Raw genomic sequence first — 19642 nt, 5'->3', positions numbered from 1 at the left:
TACAAAATTATCATTTTATTTTGTAGCTTTAAACATGTCATATGAAAAAATAAAATTAAAATGTTATCAAAAAAGAAAATGTCCTTTTTTTCAAAACAAGCTAAAAAGGAGAGGTCATTATTTTTTTAAATTGAGGAAATATTATTTTCTATTTATTGGTCAAGTTTGTTTACCAAATTGAGAAAGTGTAAAAATAATATTATTAAAGAAATGTCACTTTCTCCCAATATTTAAATTTTGAATGTATTTTGAAATGTTTCAATGATATCTGATCATTTTGATCTCAAAAATAAATAAGACAATTTGTATTAATCATTCAAAAACACTTGTTCAACGTTCTTTCAGTTATAATTATTTACTTTAAAAAAAAAAAAACTTTAACTTTGTGCTAATCCCCTCTACCTTTCATATATATATATATATATATATATATATATATATATATATATATATATATATATATATATATATATATATATATATATATATTTATTTATTTATTTATTTATTTATTTATTTATTTATTTATTTTGGGTTCTTAATTTTAACTAAAAAAAAGAGAAAAAGGATATTAAGGGTCCTTAAATTGAGCAATGTAGTTGGAGAGAAAATAGTAATACGTGTGTAGATAGCTAATGAATTTATAGACCATTTACTTGAAAACAAACAAATTTAATCCACCAAAATGATGAGTGATGATGAATGAAATAAACAAAGAATTGATCATCATCTTCTGCTTAGATAGAAGAAATTAGGAAGGAAAAAAGGAATTTAAGAGAATGGCGAAATCGGCATATTTAACGGACAATGCATTTACTGAGCGGAATATCATATGTTATGATCATTCAGATGTTATTTCAAATGGCTATAAAGTTCGTAATCCTTTAAGATTTCCTGCACCTCTTATGGTATTTCAGCTCTCCATTATCTCATTAACATCGCTCATCATTGCTGTCGGACTTAAGCCTTTGGGTCAACCTATACTTGTTGCACAAGTTCTTGTAAGTAGCTAGTTGTTGTAGTAATTCATTTTTAGTTTATTTAAATATATATATGATCAGCTGATGGTAATTTCAGGGTGGTATATTGTTTGGACCATCGGCATTGGGACGTTCAGAAGTATTGAGAGACACGATATTCCCTCCACGAGGCGTTATGGCATTAGAAACTGCAGCAACATTTGGTGTTTTCTTCAATCTTTTTGCTATAGGAGTCGAGTGTGACTCGAAAAGGATGTTCAGGCCAGGGAAAAAAGCGGTTATCATAGGCATCTCTGTATTGTTTTCATCACTTGTATCGAATATGGGATTAGCAACACTTATGCAAAGTTTCATCACTATGGATCCTCCTCTTGCAAAGGCTCTACCTGTTATAGCAATTTCACAATGCATTGTTGGTTTTCCTAACGTATGTTCCCTTTTGAAAGAAATGCAAATGCTCAACACTGACCAAGGCCGTTTGGCGACTACTTCAGCTATGTTCTGTGATGTTATTGGATTCACAATGGGTGCAGTAGGTTTTATAAAATTACAGGTGGAGAAAGAACATACTATCCAGCGGAAAATGGGTTCAGGTCTCTCCCCTTTGATCCTTGTCATATTCACAATTTATTTCGTTAGGCCTGCAATTAAGAAGACATTAAAACGAAGACCAGATGGGAAACCTATTGGGGAAAACTACTTTGTATGCCTTTTAGTAATTGTATTGATGTACATATTTGCTGCGGAGACGATTGGGCAACACTTCCTTTTTGGAGCACTTTTGTTAGGCATGGCGATTCCTGAAGGCCCGCCTTTAGGGGCAGCTTTGATCAACAAACTTCATTATCCAGTTGGCAAGATTTTGTACCCAGTTTTTCTCACTACAAGTGGACTCAAAACAGACGTTTTCACCATTCATTTTAAGTCCCTATGGGTCATTACCATTCTAGTTCTCTTTGCAGTCTTAATCAAGATTGGAGTAATGATTATCATAATTCGTTTCACCGGCTTGACCCTTCATGACTCTGTCATTGTTGGTCTCATGTTGAATTCTAAAGGCATCTGTGATGTTGTTTTCTTTAACTTATGGAGAATTTCAGAGGTGATATTTCATCAAACCTTTTCTTCTTCTTCTTTTTCGAATAATTGAGAATGAAGATTAAAAATGATTTGAGCTCTTTGTAATCAATGCTAGGCCCTCTCAGATGAACACTTTGCAGTGGTTATCATTATCTCAGTTATTTTAGTTACGGTGATCATCACACCGCTATTAAAATACCTCCTTAGTTCAATCGAAGAACAAAGTCCAACAAAGAGAAGGACACTTCAGCACTCAAAGCCGCACACAGAGCTAAGGATATTGGTCTGTGTTCACCATCTACAAAGTGTACCAACTATGGTCAACTTACTTGAAGCATCCAATGCAACAGAGCAGAGCCCCATAGGAGTCATAGGTCTAATACTCATAGAGCTCGTGGGTCGAGCTGCTCCCCTTCTTATCACTCATAATCATACGCAGGGTGAAATCCCCGAGGATGCTTCAATATCATTGCAAATCATCAATGCACTCAGACAATACGAGCTTGCTTATGAAACTTGTGTCACCCTTCAACCATTCACCGACATCACACATTTTGATCTAATGCATGAAGACATTTGTCGCCTTGCACTGGACCAGAACGCCACATTTGTGATCCTACCATTTCACAAGCATTGGGAAATTGATGGTTCCATTGGAACATCAAGTCGTGCCATACAAAATATCAACTCCAAAGTCATCAAGAAAGCACCTTGTTCTTTAGGGATACTAGTCGACCGTGGAATCCTAAAGGGATCCATGGCGATACTAAACAATCAGAGGGGGTACCATGTTGCAGTGATTTACATTGGAGGTCCAGATGATGCAGAATCATTAGCCTATGGTGCTCGACTGGCGAGACACCCAAATGTCTCAGTAACACTTATCCGTTTTCTTATGTTTGGTTATGACAATGCCAGAGAAAGAAAGGTAGACAATAGCCTGATTGAAGCAGTTCGCTATGAGAACTCAATGAATGAGAGTTTCATATATGAAGAACGTGTTACAAGAGATGGGGTTGGGCTATCTGCTTCACTTAGAAGCTTAGAAGATAGATTTGATTTAATTGTTGTAGGAATGCACCATGAAGAGTCACCTTTGCTAGTAGGACTCGGGGAGTGGAGTGAATGTCCTGAACTTGGTGTAGTCGGAGATTTCTTGGCTTCGCCGGATGTTGGGATCATAGCTACAGTTCTAGTGGTGCAGCAGCAGAGAGTTAGAGGAAAGTTGTTGAATAGAGCAGCAAAACCAGTAGTAGTTAACAATCAAGATGGCGGTCCATATCCGGAAATGAATAATCATAATAACAACGGGATGTCAACACCAACAACCGTCTCTAATGATCATCCAAGATGGGAAATCACTATAGATAGAGCTAATTAGTTTTTGCATCCATGTACTACCTCATTAGGTTTGCTTGTTGTACAGTAATATAAATTGAATACAAACTTACATTTAACAGTATCAAATAGGGTTTAGACTCTGTCATCGCTCATGCCGGCCTGTGTAATCTCAAGCTAATCTTTGACATAACATATTTAAGCACATCAAATGAAAACTGAAGTGGAAACTGTAAATAAAAATGATAACTGTAATAAATTTCAAAAATCATAACTGCAATAGATTTCAAACTGCAATAAGAATCTTATTGAAAGTATTATTTTTTATATTAACTTATTGTGTAGTAGATTATTTAAACTTTGGAGTCAAAACTAGTTGTTAACTAACCGTCGAAGCAAAAGCTATATATAATATATACATGGCTGATGGGTTGTACTTTTTAGAATTAGCTCTTTATGACGGTGTATCCATATGCCTCGAGCTTTACTCAAACTTCCTTCTCCAAACTACCATGTTTTTCAATGATCTTAACAATATATTAGCGAGTGTTTGTTCCACTGATAATGACATATATTTCTTTGTTGGAATTCTATGGTGAGTCTGCATTACAGAAGCCTGATTATATGACATTCTACTCTTGGTCTTATTCTGTCAAAAGGTCACGACAAATCAAAGAAAAATAATTAAATTGTTATAAAATAACGACTAAGTACTAAAGATAAACTAATAACAACCAAGAAGAGAAGAATGTAGTAGAGACGTAAAATAAAAAACTTTTATCTTTCGTATTTTTGATGTATTTTTCATATAGATTACAATTCCTTTTATATAGGCATAAGAGTTGTACAATGGACATTCATTAATTTTGTTTACAACACTCCCCTTGGATGTCCATGTAAAATAAAATTCTCAATAAAGTAATAAATGTAAATAGTTGTTCCTAAAACACATTACTTGTTGCCTTATTAAAAACCTATCAGAAAAACCCAGTGGCATAAAACCTTGATTAAGGAAAAAAGAGTACAACGCGTATTTTAATCCCCCGATGAAAATCACGATTTAGCTGCCCAAGTTTTATCATTCCAATCTTGTATATCATCTTTTCGAAAGTTGTGGTTGGCAAGACTTGGTGAATAAATCAGCCACATTATCACTTTAATGAATATGATGTACGTTGATATCACCATTCTTCTAAAGCTCATGTGTGTAGAAAAACTTTGGTGAAATGTGTTTCTTTCTATCTCATTTATGAATCCTCCCCTGAGTTGTGCTATGCATGCTGCATTATCTTCATATAAAATTGTGGGTACTTTGTCGCATTTCAAACCACATTTTTCTCTAATATGGTGTATAATGGACCTTAACCACACACATTCTTGGCTTGCCTCATGAATAACTATTATCCCAGCATGATTTGATGATGTGACCACGATAGACTGTTTTGTAGATCTCCAAGATATGACAGTATCCCCACATGTGAATACGTAACCTGTTTGAGATCTAGCTTTATGTAGATCAGACAAATATCCTGCATTAGTATAGCCAATAAGATCTGGACTACAATCATTAGAATAGAGTAAACCCATATCGATAGTTCCTTTTAGATACCACAATATGTGTTTGATCCCATTCCAATGTCTCTTAGTAGGAGCAGAACTATATCTTTCTAACAAATTATCCGAAAAGGTGATATCAGGCATTATAGAGTTAGTAAGATACATTAGTGCACCAATTGCACTGAGATAGAGTACTTCAGGACCAAGAATTTCCTCATTCTTTTTTTTAAAAGTCGAAATGGATCTTTATTCACATCAACTGATCGAACAATCATTGGAGTACTTAATGGATGTGCTTCATCCATATAATAAAATTTCACCTTTTCTGTGTATGCAGATTGATGAACAAAAATACCGTTTGCCAAATGCTCTATTTACAAACCAAGACATAATTTTGTCTTTTCGAGATCTTTCATCTCAAATTCATTCTTTAAATAATCGATTGCCCTATGAAGTTCCAATAAGGTTTATGTCATCGACATAAATAGCAAGTACAACAAACCTGATATTGTTTTCTTTAGAGAAAATACATAAAGACACTATCGAAGTTGTCCCATATTTGCATAAAGACACCTAAACTTTTAAAGTGTCCTATCACACCACTAAACAACTATATATCTCTGTAAATTGACCATTTTTACTTATTCCGTCGTCTATGTAATGCGCGTGTTGCTCACTCTCTAGGTAACCCGACCCGACCTTTTTTTTTTTAAAGAAAATTCGTAAACTCCTTTTCATTTCATTTCTCAACTTTTCCCTAAAAAATCAAACCAAATACACAATGTTGTTGTTGACGATAGTGTTGTTGTTGACAATCTCGTTGTTGATCATTGTTGATCGTTGTTGATGTGTATTTGTGAAGATTCTTGGAGATTGAAGGTCTAACATGTTAGGGTTCTAAAATCTTCACTATTTTCGATTATTCTGATTTTATGGATTATTATAGTGTAGAAGTGTTAGAATCGACCTCCTACAGTTGCCATTGTTACAAATACGATTCAACATTGCATTTGACATTTTCAATCAAAAACTAACCACAAAATTGAGAAGAAATTCAACCATAAAAAACTTCAAATTAACGTTTATACTGGAAATTAAAAGAGAAAAGACGAATTCCTACCTTATTTTCTTGAGGAAGATGATGAAGTCGTCAAAAAGAGAGAACCAATATTGTTCTTGCCATGGAAATCAAAATTTTAGGGCTACCAAAGGCTATTTTTGAGTTTAAATTGGAGAAGATACAAAAATTGATTAAACAATTAATATTAAAGAAAGAAAATGACATGTGGCTATTTTAAACTGGTAAATAAAAAGGAAAAATGGCCCATGACGCGCCTAACGTGCGTGTAAACAACCCAGATGAGTTAATGGGTAAAATGGCCAATTTACAACGATATATAGTTGTTTAGTGGGGTGATGGGACACTTCAAAAGTTTAGGTGTCTTTATGCAAATATGGGACAACTTCGATGGTCTCTTTATGTCTTTTCTCTTTTCTTTATAAATACACATGGGCAAATCATATCATTTATATAACCTTCCTCACATATATACTCACTAAGACAGTTAAACCACATCCGTCCATATTACTTCAAATCATACAATGATCTTTGAAATCTAATTGAGTATATTTTCTCGAGGCTTTGAATTGTATGCTTTGTGCATTTTGAGTCCTTCGAAAATTTTCATGTATATCTCATTATCGAGTGATTCATAAAGGTAGGCTATAACCACAATCATCAAATACATTTCATGTTTCTCATGAACCGTGAAACTAATGAGATAACGCAATGTTATTTCATCCATAACAGGTGAGTACGTCTCTTCATAATCGACGTCGGGCCTTTTAGAAAATACTTTTGCAACAAGACGTGCTTTGTACATTTGCATTTCATTTTTCTTATTCCTTTTCCGCATAAAATTCAAAAGAATCATTAATAATGCAAAAGATTTTTATCACTCAAACCTTTAAAACTAAATTTGATTTAGTTTAGCATGTACAAAATAAGTATTAATATAATTATTTAATATTGAAAGGACATTTGAGTGACAAAAAGGAAAATATATTTTCCACTTACCAATTTAGGTAGCCCTCTTACTTTTATATTAAATAAAACTTATATATTTTCCTTTTATGATCACATACGTTAAGAAGAAAGTATAATTTTAATATTTTTAATTAGTATTTAAATTATAACATTTCAATTCACATTTCCATTGGTGTTTTAAAAAGAAGGGACTTAATGAATATGATGAACAAATATTAACGCTTTAACTATTTATTTTCCACATTATGACCAATACAAAACAACATATATTCATAAAATTATCATTAGAAAAAATCAATCATGATTATTCTTCCATATCCACAGAACGTCACCAATTAAGGGATCTATTTTTTGTGGAAAGGTCACAAACCAAGTTTGGGATATCTAAGAGTTTGGGGTTGTCTAGCCTTTGTGAGGATAATGGATCCCAAAATTACAAAGTTTGGTAAGAAAGTTATTACTTGTGCTTTTCTTGGTTATGCTTCAAATAGTATAACCTATAGATTTTTTAATTTTGAAGATAATATTGTGATAGAATCAGTTGATGCTATTTTTCATAAACATAAGTTTTTTTTATTCTAAAAATAGTGGGGGTAAAGGATTGAACAAAAAATATTGTCACGACCTAGTTCTTCAACTTCAACTTTGAAAAATAGTAAAGTTAATGATTTTGAGTTAAGAAGAAGAAAAAGAGCTAGAGTAGAAAAAAATGTTGGACCTGATTTTTATGTGTTTAATGTTGAAGATGACCCTCTAACTTTGAAAGAAGCATTATCTTCACATGATTATATTTTTTGGAAAGACGTTGTAAATGATGAAATGGAATCACTAATTTCTAATAAACTTGGAAAATAGTTGATTTACCATCGGGTTGTAAAACAATTGATTGCAAATGGGTCTTAAGGAAAAAATTGAAATCGGATGGTTCAATTGATAAATACAAGGTTAGGCTGGTTGCAAAAGGTTTTAAACAACTAGGAGGCCTATAATTTTTTGATACTTTTTCTCCGGTAACAAGAATTACATCTATAAGACTTTTAATTGCTATAGTTGCAATTTTTTATTTGCAAATTTATCAAATGAATGTAAAAACTGCTTTTCTAAATGGTGGCCTAAATGAGGAAATTTATATGGATTAACCCGAGTGTTTTGTTGAAGCAGGTCAAGAAAGCTAAGTATGTAAACTTAACTAAATCCCTATATGGCTTGAAACTTGCACCAAAATTAATGGCATGAAAAGTTTGATTCCTGCATGATTGAAAATGATTTTAAAATAAATGAGTGTGATAAGTGCATAAATCACAAGTCTTGAAATAATTCGATGTGATTATTTGCCTATATGTTGATGATTTGTTGATCTTTGGCTCTAACATTCATGTTATTGATGAAGCTAAAAATATTCTAAGGATCCATTTTGTTATGAAAGATCTTGGTGAGACAAATTTTATTCTTGGAATAAAAAAAACAAGAACATGTGAGGAAATTTTCCTTGACCAATCACATTAGGTTGAGAAAATTTTGTAAAAATATAACTTTCATGGTTGTAAGCATGTTGCTGCTCCTTTTTATTCAAGTGTTCACTTATTTTCTCTTGAAAGTGAAATGATGTAATAAATCAAAAGGAATATGCTAGTGTAATAGGAAGTTTGAGATATGTGACTGATTGCACTAGGCCTGATATTGCATATGCAATAAAAGTACTTGGCAGGTTTACAAGCAAGCTATGTAATGAACATTGGCATGTTTAAATAAGAGTTATCATACATTTAATTGGAATGAAAAATTGTGGTTTGTTCTACAAAAAATATCCTACTGTACTTGAAGGATTTTGTGATGCAGATTGGAACACTTTTTCACGTATTCCTACTCTACCACTGGCTATGTCTTTACTTTAGGTGATGGTGCTGTTTGTTGGAAATCAAAAAAACAAACTATAATTTCTAACTCTACCATAGAGGCTGAACTAATTTCTTTAGCTTCATCTAGTGAGGAAGCGAATTGGTTAAAAGATTTATTATTTCAAATACCTTATTTTGAAAAACCAGTTCCTCTTATTTTAATACATTGTGATAGCACCACTGCAATTGGTAAAGTTCAAATGTTACTTCAATGATAAATCCAGACCTATAAGGAGGAAACACAGTAATGTAAGATCGTATTTGACAAATGGTAGCATTAATGTTGATAATGTCAAATCTTGTTATAATCTTGCATACCCTCTTACTAAGGACTTAACAAGAGAAAAGGTCTGGAGCACATGAAGGGGGATGAGATTGAAGCCTACAAATCTTGAGTCATATATGAGGAAACCCCACCTGGGACTAGAGATCCTATAACCAGGTTCAAAGGAAAAAACTAATCTTATGATGACTTGTTGAGAAAAATGCATTATCTTTTTATTCCCTCCCTATGATGTGAGTGCAGTGTTTCCTGTAGTTTGTAAGGATGAGTAGATAAAACTCTTAATGAATATCTGTAGCCCAAATGGGTGGAGTGTTAATCTTACAGGAACACTCTCGACAGATTTCACCTATCTGATGTGTGGAAGTAGGTCGCTTCCTATGAGAATTGACTTATTCTCAAAAGCTCTCATGAAATCGGGATAACATATGGCCATAACGAGATGACTTTAAAGCTCATGTCAACACCTTGATTATTTTGTGTGAGAAGTGATATTTTATTTCCGTTAAGCAGTCATAGTTCAATTCTGAGACCACTATGACTCTGGAGTAAAAATTATTGTTTCACTAAGTGGAGATTCAGTGCAGAGCACACCTTCATTATGCATAGTAATATTCCTTCAACTGATATTCCCTTGTCCAACATCTATGTACACTGCAGCACCTTGTCTAATTTACTTTACCTAGTGAATCAATCTTGGCTCGTGAATATGGTGCATATCTTGGTAAGTAGGACACTCTCTTTTTTATATGGGAGAAGTACATTAAACTCTATGTTATAGCTCAGATAATTTATGTCGGGGAATAATATCTACCACACTTGTTATTATCATGATCTTTTAAATATTGCATTGACCTTGTATTATGATTTTATGAAATCATACTATCAGTTCTATGTTATGTTTATTCGGTCATTGCATTATCATATTTTGAGATTTATCAATTTATTATGTCATATTTATGCGATTCCCCATATTCAGTAATTCTGACTACTGGTTGCATGCATTCTTATGCCTATATTATCTCATAATATATGTGGTGACGCATCCCATTATCCTCACGTTTAGTAAATGATTCTAGCAGCCTCTGCTAAATTTTGGTAAGTCCTTATGGTATAGGGAAATGCCATTTATGAGTTTATATATTAGTTTCGATACTTCATTTATGTTTTAGATGTTTCGAGGGAGCTAGGGTTAGTCGAAACAATTCACTTATGATTGAAGGCTAGTCAAACATTAATATTCCCTCTAATGAGTCTTTACATTAAGATTTCTTTTAAATGTTGATATTATCATTTGAGACTTTATTCCACTTATCATCTTATTTCAAATATGTACATTTTCCTAGTGTCACACTATTCTATGTGATTATTTTGTAGTCTCTTAGATTTCTAGGTACAATTTCATGTCTAGGATGTAGTCTTGGATCATGGAAAAATAATTAAAGGACATAGACCACAACTAAGAGAAAGTTGAGACGAAAAGTTCTTTGTAAGCCACAACGATGAATCAACCAGTCCATCCCTAAACATCGGCATTATCAAAACTCTTGATAATAGATTTTCCTCATATGAACACCAAATTTTTTATTCTCAGAATCAGTCTTCTTTGAAATCTTTCATGGCTTATATGGAGTCTCTCTCTCTCTCTCTCTCTAATGTGTGTGTGTGTGTGTGCGCGCGCGTGCGTGTGTGTGTGTGTGTGAGCGCGCGTGTGTGTATCATTAGTAGGCCAATTTGCCTTCAAGTTTATTTCTTTGTATGCTTCACCACATCTGTCTCATGTCTAGAGACCATATTATTCTATGCATATATATATGTTATAATTGGGTAGTTTTTGCCCTAACAACTCATAAATTGTGCAGATAAAAACTCATTGTAGGTTTCACTAGTTATTGTACCGATTGTACAATTTTTTAGTATGTCTTACAAATTATATAGATGATCCTCTATGTATATGTAGATGAACCTTGTTAGCTATGTTTGATGCGTATGAATAGTTTCAACATAAGATATAGGATAAATATTTAGCTAGTGCTTGTACGGATTCTCTATGTCCTTCCCCTGTTGGGTAAGGGGCATGATGAATATATACTTTCAAAATAGAACGATTCGCACATTAAAGAAGTGTATACGACTTTTTGTTACTATTCAAAAGAAGAAATTTTTTTGTTTCAATAGCCTTCATTGAAAAATATTAGTTGGAAAACAATATTTCACTTTTACATTGTGTGCAACCTTAAAATAGTAAATGATTGTCACAAATTATTATACATGTTGATTATTGGTCAATGACTAGCATGTCAAATGAATAATTTGATTTCTCAAATTATTTGACAATGCTAATATATTTTAAACATAATTGCCACTTATCTTTTACTATTTCATCCACATGTTAATCAAGATGGAAATAAATATATTCAACTATTGTGTTAGCAATGATACTAAATAAAAATCTGTTTATCTATAATATAAATTACAAATGCTTTAAGTAAAGATGACTTAGAATAAAGAGGCAAAAATTATAGACCCGCTTGTAATCCTTGACTGCAAAAGATAATTTTCAAATATAGTTACTTTTGGTTATGATGTATTTTTATTTTATCTCCAAATAGGCTTTTTTTTAGGATTAACACACAAGTACTAATATTAGTACTACTACTAAAGACTAAATATTTCATTACTTCATTAATATAATTTTTCAAGCTACACAATTTCGATATGTAAGGCCTCTCCGAAATGTGATTTTTTTATTCGCAAAGATAGGTTGAAGAGACTTTGTTTTCAGGGAGCTTTATGTGTAAAGGGGTCAATAAAATAGTGAAATAAAAGAAGTTGAGATATTTTTTTCTCCAAAATTATTTACCAAGCTACACAATTTATTGCATACTACATCCCTAATAATTTAACTATATGTAAAGCCTCCTAAATGTGACTTTTATTCGTAAATATAGGTCAAGGAGAGCTTGGTTTTCACGGAGCTTGGTGTAAAGGGTCAATAGAATAGTGAAATAAAAGAAAATGAGATATTTTCTTCTCCAATATTATTTTCGAAGCTACACAATTTATTGCATACTGTATCATTGATATTTTTACTTTATGTAAAGTCTCCTAAATGTGACTTTTATTCGTAAAGATAGGTTGAAAAGAGCATTGTTTTCATGGAGCTTGATGTGTAAAGGGATCAATAAAATAGAGAAATAAAAGAAGTTGAGATATTTTCTCTCCAATATAAATATTCTTTGGGATTCTTATAAGGAGGTTTGTTTTGATGTATTTAAATGAAAATCATCATTTTATTGAAGTTAATCAAAATATATGTTAATATATGAAATAATTTAATTATGTGATATTGAAAGCTAGAAACATATTGTATTCATTGTAAATATTTGTTATGTAAGTTTTTATTATTTGAGAGAGATTCAGTAATGAAGTTATTTTTTGATGAATCGCAGAGATTGTGGTAAGAAATTAAAATATGATTTTTTTTGAGTTCAAACACTTAATAAGACCATAAAGGATACTACAAATGAAAATTGGATTCTACAAAAATATGTTTCATAATATGTAAATTGAATTACTCTTTAGACGTTTACCGTATGTATTCAAGACAATTTATACACACCAACCTATAACTATTTTTCTAAATAAATATATATAACCACACCCACCCACCCTCCTCCTCCACACACGTGTGCATTTAACCTACATAAAGTTTCTAAAATAATTTAATAAATTGTAGTTTACTTGTTCCAGAATTTCTGTGTATGTTTCACTTATATCACTTATTTTTGAGTTTTGATCATTTGTTGTATCTGATTCATTTACTTCATCTATCTCATTTACTTCAAGATTTTCATTTAATTTTTGTTTCATCTCATTTATCTCATAAGTTAATTCAAATTCATCATCTTTTTCTATTTTGTTTAATTTCATATAATAAATTTAACTTAGCTAATTCTTTTTCTAATTCACTTATTTTTGTATTTTTTATTTCTTCTAGATGTTGTACTTCCTGCTTTGCCTGCATTCTTATTTTTTCAATTTCTTTTGATTTATCTATTTCTTCTCAATTTTTCATTTCTTGATTTATTTTTTCACTTCCTTTTATCCATTCTATAGGTTTGCGTTGTTTATTATTTACTCTTTTTGCTCCTATTTTATTTTCGCATGGTGTAGTAAACCACCAATGTGTTTTTGTTATTATATGTGGGTAGAATTTTTCTAAAAATGGCATTCCTAATAACATATCTTTCGTTGTAAACTCAAAATTGTATATTTCTTCTATTGTTAATATTTTATCCCATATTTGTATTTTTATATTTTTTACTTTATGTATGATCATGCTTCTTATTTATATTTTCCATTTCTTTTTTTTTTATTCTAATTGTACTTCAGGGATTATATCATCACCTTCATTACACTTTGAACATATATGATCTGGATATTTATGTCCAATTAACTTGCAGTATCTTGTCAATAATTCTTCAGAGATAAATCCTTTCTTTATTGCTCTGATTTTTGGAGTGGCTTCGGGGTTTAATAAGGATAAAATCCATTTTTGGACTTCCTCCATATCTGCTTGTCTTATCTCTCGTGAATTGGCATATATCATCAAATGATCTCTGGAATAATAGCTCCATATAGTATTTCCTTGTAAATAATTGTTGGCTAGCTCTTATATAATAGTTGATAACCCAATTATTCTTTTGTTCGCATAGAAACTGGGTATCTCAACTTTTGATATCTCCGATTGTTGTCTTATATCTTCTAGTATTATCATCTCCCGGGTTAATCCAATTTTTACTATTTGGATCATCGGTTTTATCTCGTCGTAGTGTATTTCAGCTGGTGCTGTATAGAATCTTATGTAGAATAAATTTCCTTTTGTTATTTTTTTATATATTAAAAACGATTTGTGGACCTCTGGGATTCGACTTATTTCTTCTCCTGTATATGTGTAAAATGTATTTTTAATAATTCATAATTGTAACAGGTCTTAACTAGATTGGGATTTGTTTTTGGCTGTGCAATTAGCTTATTATAACCTTGTAATTTCTGGGTTAAATAGTCTTGGGTTTTTTCTGTAGTTGTGGTAGATCTGGGTTTGAGGTTTAAAAAGTTTTGTATTTTATATAGATTTTCAATATAAGCTTGGGAAATATGGTTATATGTTTTCTTTTCTTTATGCAGGCTGGCTGCATATGTAGATGTTTGTGGTGTTGGGGTATCTATTATTTGTACTTTTGGAATAAATGGTTTTATAAATAGGCTATTTAGATTTGTATTTTTTGGTGTAGCTTTTTCCATAATTTCTGTGCTTGTTCCTGCAACATTAGGAACGTTATGGGTTTTAAGGAGTTTTCCAACGTCTCCTTTTATCTCTGACTATTTTCCATTTGCCGAACGACGTAGCTCCGCATGTTTATAGTCATGCTGCTGACTTGTAGCTTTAGACTTTTCTTCATTATCTTCTAGCTTTTGAACTCTCAACCCTATACTATCCACTTTTGTACAAAGTGTAGTTAAGGCTTCGAGTATGTTCTCCATAAGATTATCTTGTTCTGGTTGTGTAACTTTGTCTTGATAAATAGTCTGCAATCATATTTTGTCAGTCTTAATTATCTCAATTGTAAATGTAAAATTTAATATATTTAATACTAGTCTCCTTATTTCTTTTGTTGTAACTGAATCTTGTACCTTTTTAGTTATCCACCATTTTACCTGTGTATTATCTGTCCTTACAATAAATTTATTGTAAACAATATATGATTCAAATGATAATAAACATTTATATAATGTAAATAATTCTTTTATACTTATTTCCCATTTTGTTTGTGCTTTTGTATAAGATCCTGAGTAATATCTGCAATGGTGTTCTATTTTTTCTTTTTTATATCTATATTTTAAAATTCCTCCATAACTGTGATTACTTGAATCTGTTTCAATAATATAAGTAAATGGTCTGTTTTCATCTGGAAAATAAAGTTTTGGTAATTTCTTACATAAATTCTTGATATGTCTTATATGTTCTTTATCTTTGTTGTCAAAATGATATTCAACGTCTTTTTTAAGTTTTTTATGTAAGGGTTTTAAATGTTCGGCTAATTTTGGTATATATTCTCTTACTTGGTTTACTAATCCTAGAAAGGATTGTAATTTCTTTTTTGTATCTATATTTTCATCAAGAGTAATTATTTTTTGTACTATGTGGGTTTGCATTTTTATTCCATTCTTATCTATTTGTATTCCTTAGAATCTATCTGTGGTTTCATAATTTCTGCTTTCTTTTTACTTAAACTTATACCTGAATGTTTAATTATATGTATAAATTTTTCTAATAATCTAATATGTTCATCTTGTGTTTTAGAATATAATAATATATCATCTATATAGACAATGCAATTTTCCAGTTGATTGAAATGGTTATCCATAAAATGTTGATATCTACCTGGTGCATTTTTATATCCAAATGGTAAGACATTCCATTCATAAAATCCTTGTGGTACAGTAAATGTTGTTAGTTGTTTAGATTATTCTTCTAGTTTTAGGTGATAAAATCTGATTTACAGTCAAATTTACTAAAATAGTTATATCCTTGTATTTGTCTTATTTTTAGTATTTTATTTGGTATTGGGTAATTGTATGTTTTAGTTTTGGCATTTAGATTACGATAATCTATAACCATTCTACTTTTTCCTCGCTTTTGTTCACTATGTTTATTAACTATAAACGCTGGACTTGTATGTTTACTATTACTTTCTTGTATATAATTATTTTCCAATAATTCATCTATGTGTATTTTAAATTCTTTTAAATCATCAGAATTATATTTTAATGATTTTTGTTTTATTATACTATTTTCATCTATTAATTCAATTTTTATTTTTGTTTTATGTTTTTCCCATCCTTGTAATGGATTTTCATTATATAGTAATTCTAGTTGTTCGTTAATTATTTTCACTTTGTCTATTGTAAATATTATAATTTCTAATTGTGTTATTTGCTTTTTATTTATATTTTCCATTTCTTGATTTATTTTTTCACTTCCTTTTATCCATTCTATAGGTTTGCGTTGTTTATTATTTACTCTTTTTGCTCCTATTTTATTTCCGCATGGTGTAGTAAACCACCAATGTGTTTTTGTTATTATATCTGGGTAGAATTTTTCTAAAAATGGCATTCCTAATAACATATCTTTCGTTGTAAACTCAAAATTGTATATTTCTTCTATTGTTAATATTTTATCTCATATTTGTATTTTTATATTTTTTGCTTTACGTGTGATCATGCTTCCTTCATTATTAAATCCTGTTACTACCATGGGTGTTTTTAATCTTTCCCATTTATCTTTTGGTAAACAATTATGTTTACATATGTTTGCTTCTGCTCCTGTATCTATCATAGGGGTATAATATCTGTTGTGATATCCTTCTACAATAATTTTTGCAATTATAAATATTTTCATTATTCATTTTGTTCTTTTAATGATTACTTTCTTATTTTGATAGGTTATTGTTAATTGTTCGTTTTCTATATTATATGGTTTAACTTTTTCTAACCATTTTATTCCTAATGTAATATTCTGATTTCATTGGTAAATTTTAAATGGTATTATTAAGGGTATTCCTCCTATAATTATTTCTTTTTCTGTTATTTCTTCGTTTGTATTTACTATCTCACTAGGTAGTCCGGGGCATAATTGTCCTGTTTTTATAATTTCCGTTTCTAATACTAGTTCTCTTGTTATGTATTTTCTTCTTGTCCTGTATTTATTAAAATTTTATATCTTCTTTGGTCTATTATTCCTGTTAAAAAATAATGGTATGGTGTTATATCTTCTAATATTTTTTGTGGAATTTCATAGTTTCTTCTAGATGTACTCATTCTTGATGAGGTAGTTCTTGTTAATGTATTTGGTACGCTTGAAGTACTCAATCTTTCTTTTACTATTTCTAAATCTTCTTCTATGTCAATTTCTCTATAACTATAGTCATTATTATCTATTATAGTAATTATTTTTTCAAAGGGATTTTCTACTTTTATTTTATCAATTTTATTTCTCGCTGTTACTTTATGTTTTGTTGTGTATATATATATATATATATATATATATATATATATAAGTTTTTACATCTTGCTGTAAATATTTTACTTCCCGGTGCTAACTCTATTCCAGACATCTTCCAATATAATACTAATGATTTATCTATATTTCTATCTGTTAATGCTACTGAATAGTTGACACTTATTATAAATTTAAATTTTTGGTATATTAGGTTTCCTCTTACTGCACTGATTACGCTTTTTTCTATGTAATTAGTCAGAAAGAACATATTATAGATTGTAAATATACAAAAGGAAAAGCACAGATACCTATACTAAATAAAATAACAACCAAAAAGTGTATGTAAAGTAGTAATAATATTGTCGGCCATTATATAAAGTATTTTATTTTTTAGCGTCGGTCATATAAAGTAAAGGCCATTATATGTAAAGTGTTTTGTTTGTTAGTGTCGGCCAAAGAAAATTAGGCCATGTGTAAAACTTTGTTAAAGTAGTGTCGGCCACTTATATTGGCCAAGCATGTAAGTTTGATTGTATAAATAGAGGGTTTTTCCCTCATAATAAAGGCAGGCTACTTTCAATTAATTCTCTTTCTTCATTCTCTCTTCTGAAATCCGCTTCACCCTAAAATTGGTATATTCTCTTAAAACATTACCTCATTTACGCATGAGACACATAATTTGTCATGTCACCATGATATATTTACAAAATACATACCTATGATGTAAAAATATCAATATAGTCATTACAACGGTTGAAATATCAAATTGACATTCAATGCTTACCTTAAAAGGATAAATTTGTATAAGTCAAGAGTAAAGGACTGTTTATAGATAATATAATTTTTAGAGGTAAATATTTTACATTTTAAAAAAAGTGTAAGGTCTATTCTACTCTATAAAAGCTCCACTTTTCTTTCTTTATCCCTCAAAACCCTAATTTTCAGTGAGCCACCACACTCCTTTTCTTTGGAATGTGAGTGACCTTCATGAAGTTGTAGTTGTTAGTCAAAGGATATCATGGGAGTAGTGAATGTCTTATAAGGATGTCTCTGTGCATCATTTCAAACTTACATCCCAGTAAGATCAAAGACATCCACCACCTCCATGACTTCCTTAGGATAACAACCTACATGTTAATTCTATATAAGCTTGCAACTTTACTTTAATCAGGTTCAATATGTTAATAATTTAATAAAAATTCATGTTAAGTTTTTATTTGATTTTGTATACAATTGAATAATTTTACATCTTTATTTGAAAAAATGAATTGAAAGGGATCTGAATGATTCTATTAAGTTCTGTCATTTGTGTAATGAAGTGTACCATTTATTTAAGCTTTAAGTGTAGCCTTCTTATGTTTGTTAATTGTACACAACTGATTCAAGATACTATTGTTTTTGATGAAATCATTGATAATGTGTTTTCCAAGATTTAATATCATGTCAAGTAACTTTGCCAAATTCTCCTTATTAGATGTTTGTTTTACATAATTTTACTTTTTAGACAATCTACTAATGTTTTAATGTGGTAATCAAATATATAATCGTTTTCAAGCATTTGAACTGGCTAATGCTTATTTTATCTCCAACTCAATTTCGTTAAAATATCATTCATAGATAAATGATTTATCTACTGAAAATATTTTCAAAATTATAGCTAGTAATATATACGTATGCTAAAATAAAGTGAAAAAGATAATTCTTGAGATTACTTAAGAATTTATTTTCCATGTCCTAATTCTTCGAATTGTGATGACACCTACTATAATACACTAGTAGGTAAGTTAATATGTACCTAGAACAAAAAATAATGAGTATAAGGGTAGGACAACAAAAATTACCACTAAACAATTAAATAAGATTGAAGCGGAAGCAAGCCAACACCTATATTCAAGAGAATCTCTCCCAGAACCTGGAAGTCAGAGTTACAATGTTTTCTAAAACACGAGTATATGTTCCAAATGTGGACCACAAACAATAAATCCTTCTAAATATAAATGACTAATTAAACACAAACACACACACACACAAACATGTATACATAAATTTCCTTCTCGACACATACGTTAAATGTGTATTCTATGTTAATTATTATAGAACTTTAAAATAATATATTTAATATTTAAAATATGTATATATGAGCAACCGATATATATCTAAATGGAAAAAAATAAACTCAAAATAAAGAATAATGAACCTATATAAATGACTTGATTCTTGAATGCAAACTTATTTGATATCATATCGTGAACTTACAATTATGAACTGAACTTAATAAGAAAGTATATTCTTATAAAATATATAATTGTCGACAATATATAATTGTTGATGTGTTGAAGCAATGTTAATGCTAATTATATGTGTCAGTCATTCAAACAGTTGTTAATTCTACTG

At 30.4% G+C, this 19642-nt stretch overlaps 1 protein-coding gene across 2 annotated transcripts; it reads left to right on the top strand.

Moving 5' to 3' along the window:
• The first annotated feature begins 652 nt into the window (after positions 1 to 652).
• LOC101260440 (cation/H(+) antiporter 15-like) lies at positions 653 to 3517 on the top strand. Of its 2 annotated transcripts, none has more exons than XM_004241060.5 (3): positions 653 to 1001; positions 1078 to 2082; positions 2176 to 3517. In XM_004241060.5, the coding sequence occupies exons 1-3, from the start codon at positions 780 to 782 to the stop codon at positions 3439 to 3441; spliced, it is 2493 nt and encodes an 830-aa protein (XP_004241108.1). In that variant the 5' UTR covers positions 653 to 779; the 3' UTR covers positions 3442 to 3517. The 2 variants fall into 2 exon arrangements, with proteins under 2 accessions (XP_004241108.1, XP_019069779.1); XM_019214234.2 differs by having other exon boundaries at positions 875 to 1001; positions 1118 to 2082.
• Positions 3518 to 19642: the final 16125 nt, after the last annotated feature.

The sequence above is a fragment of the Solanum lycopersicum genome, chromosome 6 (genome assembly GCF_036512215.1).
Source record: "Solanum lycopersicum chromosome 6, SLM_r2.1".
In the NCBI taxonomy this organism is placed as follows: Eukaryota; Viridiplantae; Streptophyta; class Magnoliopsida; order Solanales; family Solanaceae; genus Solanum; species Solanum lycopersicum.
Note: the sequence above shows the minus strand (reverse complement) of the source record. Positions and strands in the feature narration are given on the sequence as shown.

Coding starts and splice junctions, on each gene's coding strand:
- LOC101260440 (XM_004241060.5), top strand. CDS start 780: ATGGCGAAATCGGCATATTTAACGGACAATGCATTTACTGAGCGGAAT. Junction 1,002..1,077: donor TACTTGTTGCACAAGTTCTT/GTAAGTAGCTAG, acceptor TGGTAATTTCAG/GGTGGTATATTGTTTGGACC. Junction 2,083..2,175: donor ACTTATGGAGAATTTCAGAG/GTGATATTTCAT, acceptor AATCAATGCTAG/GCCCTCTCAGATGAACACTT.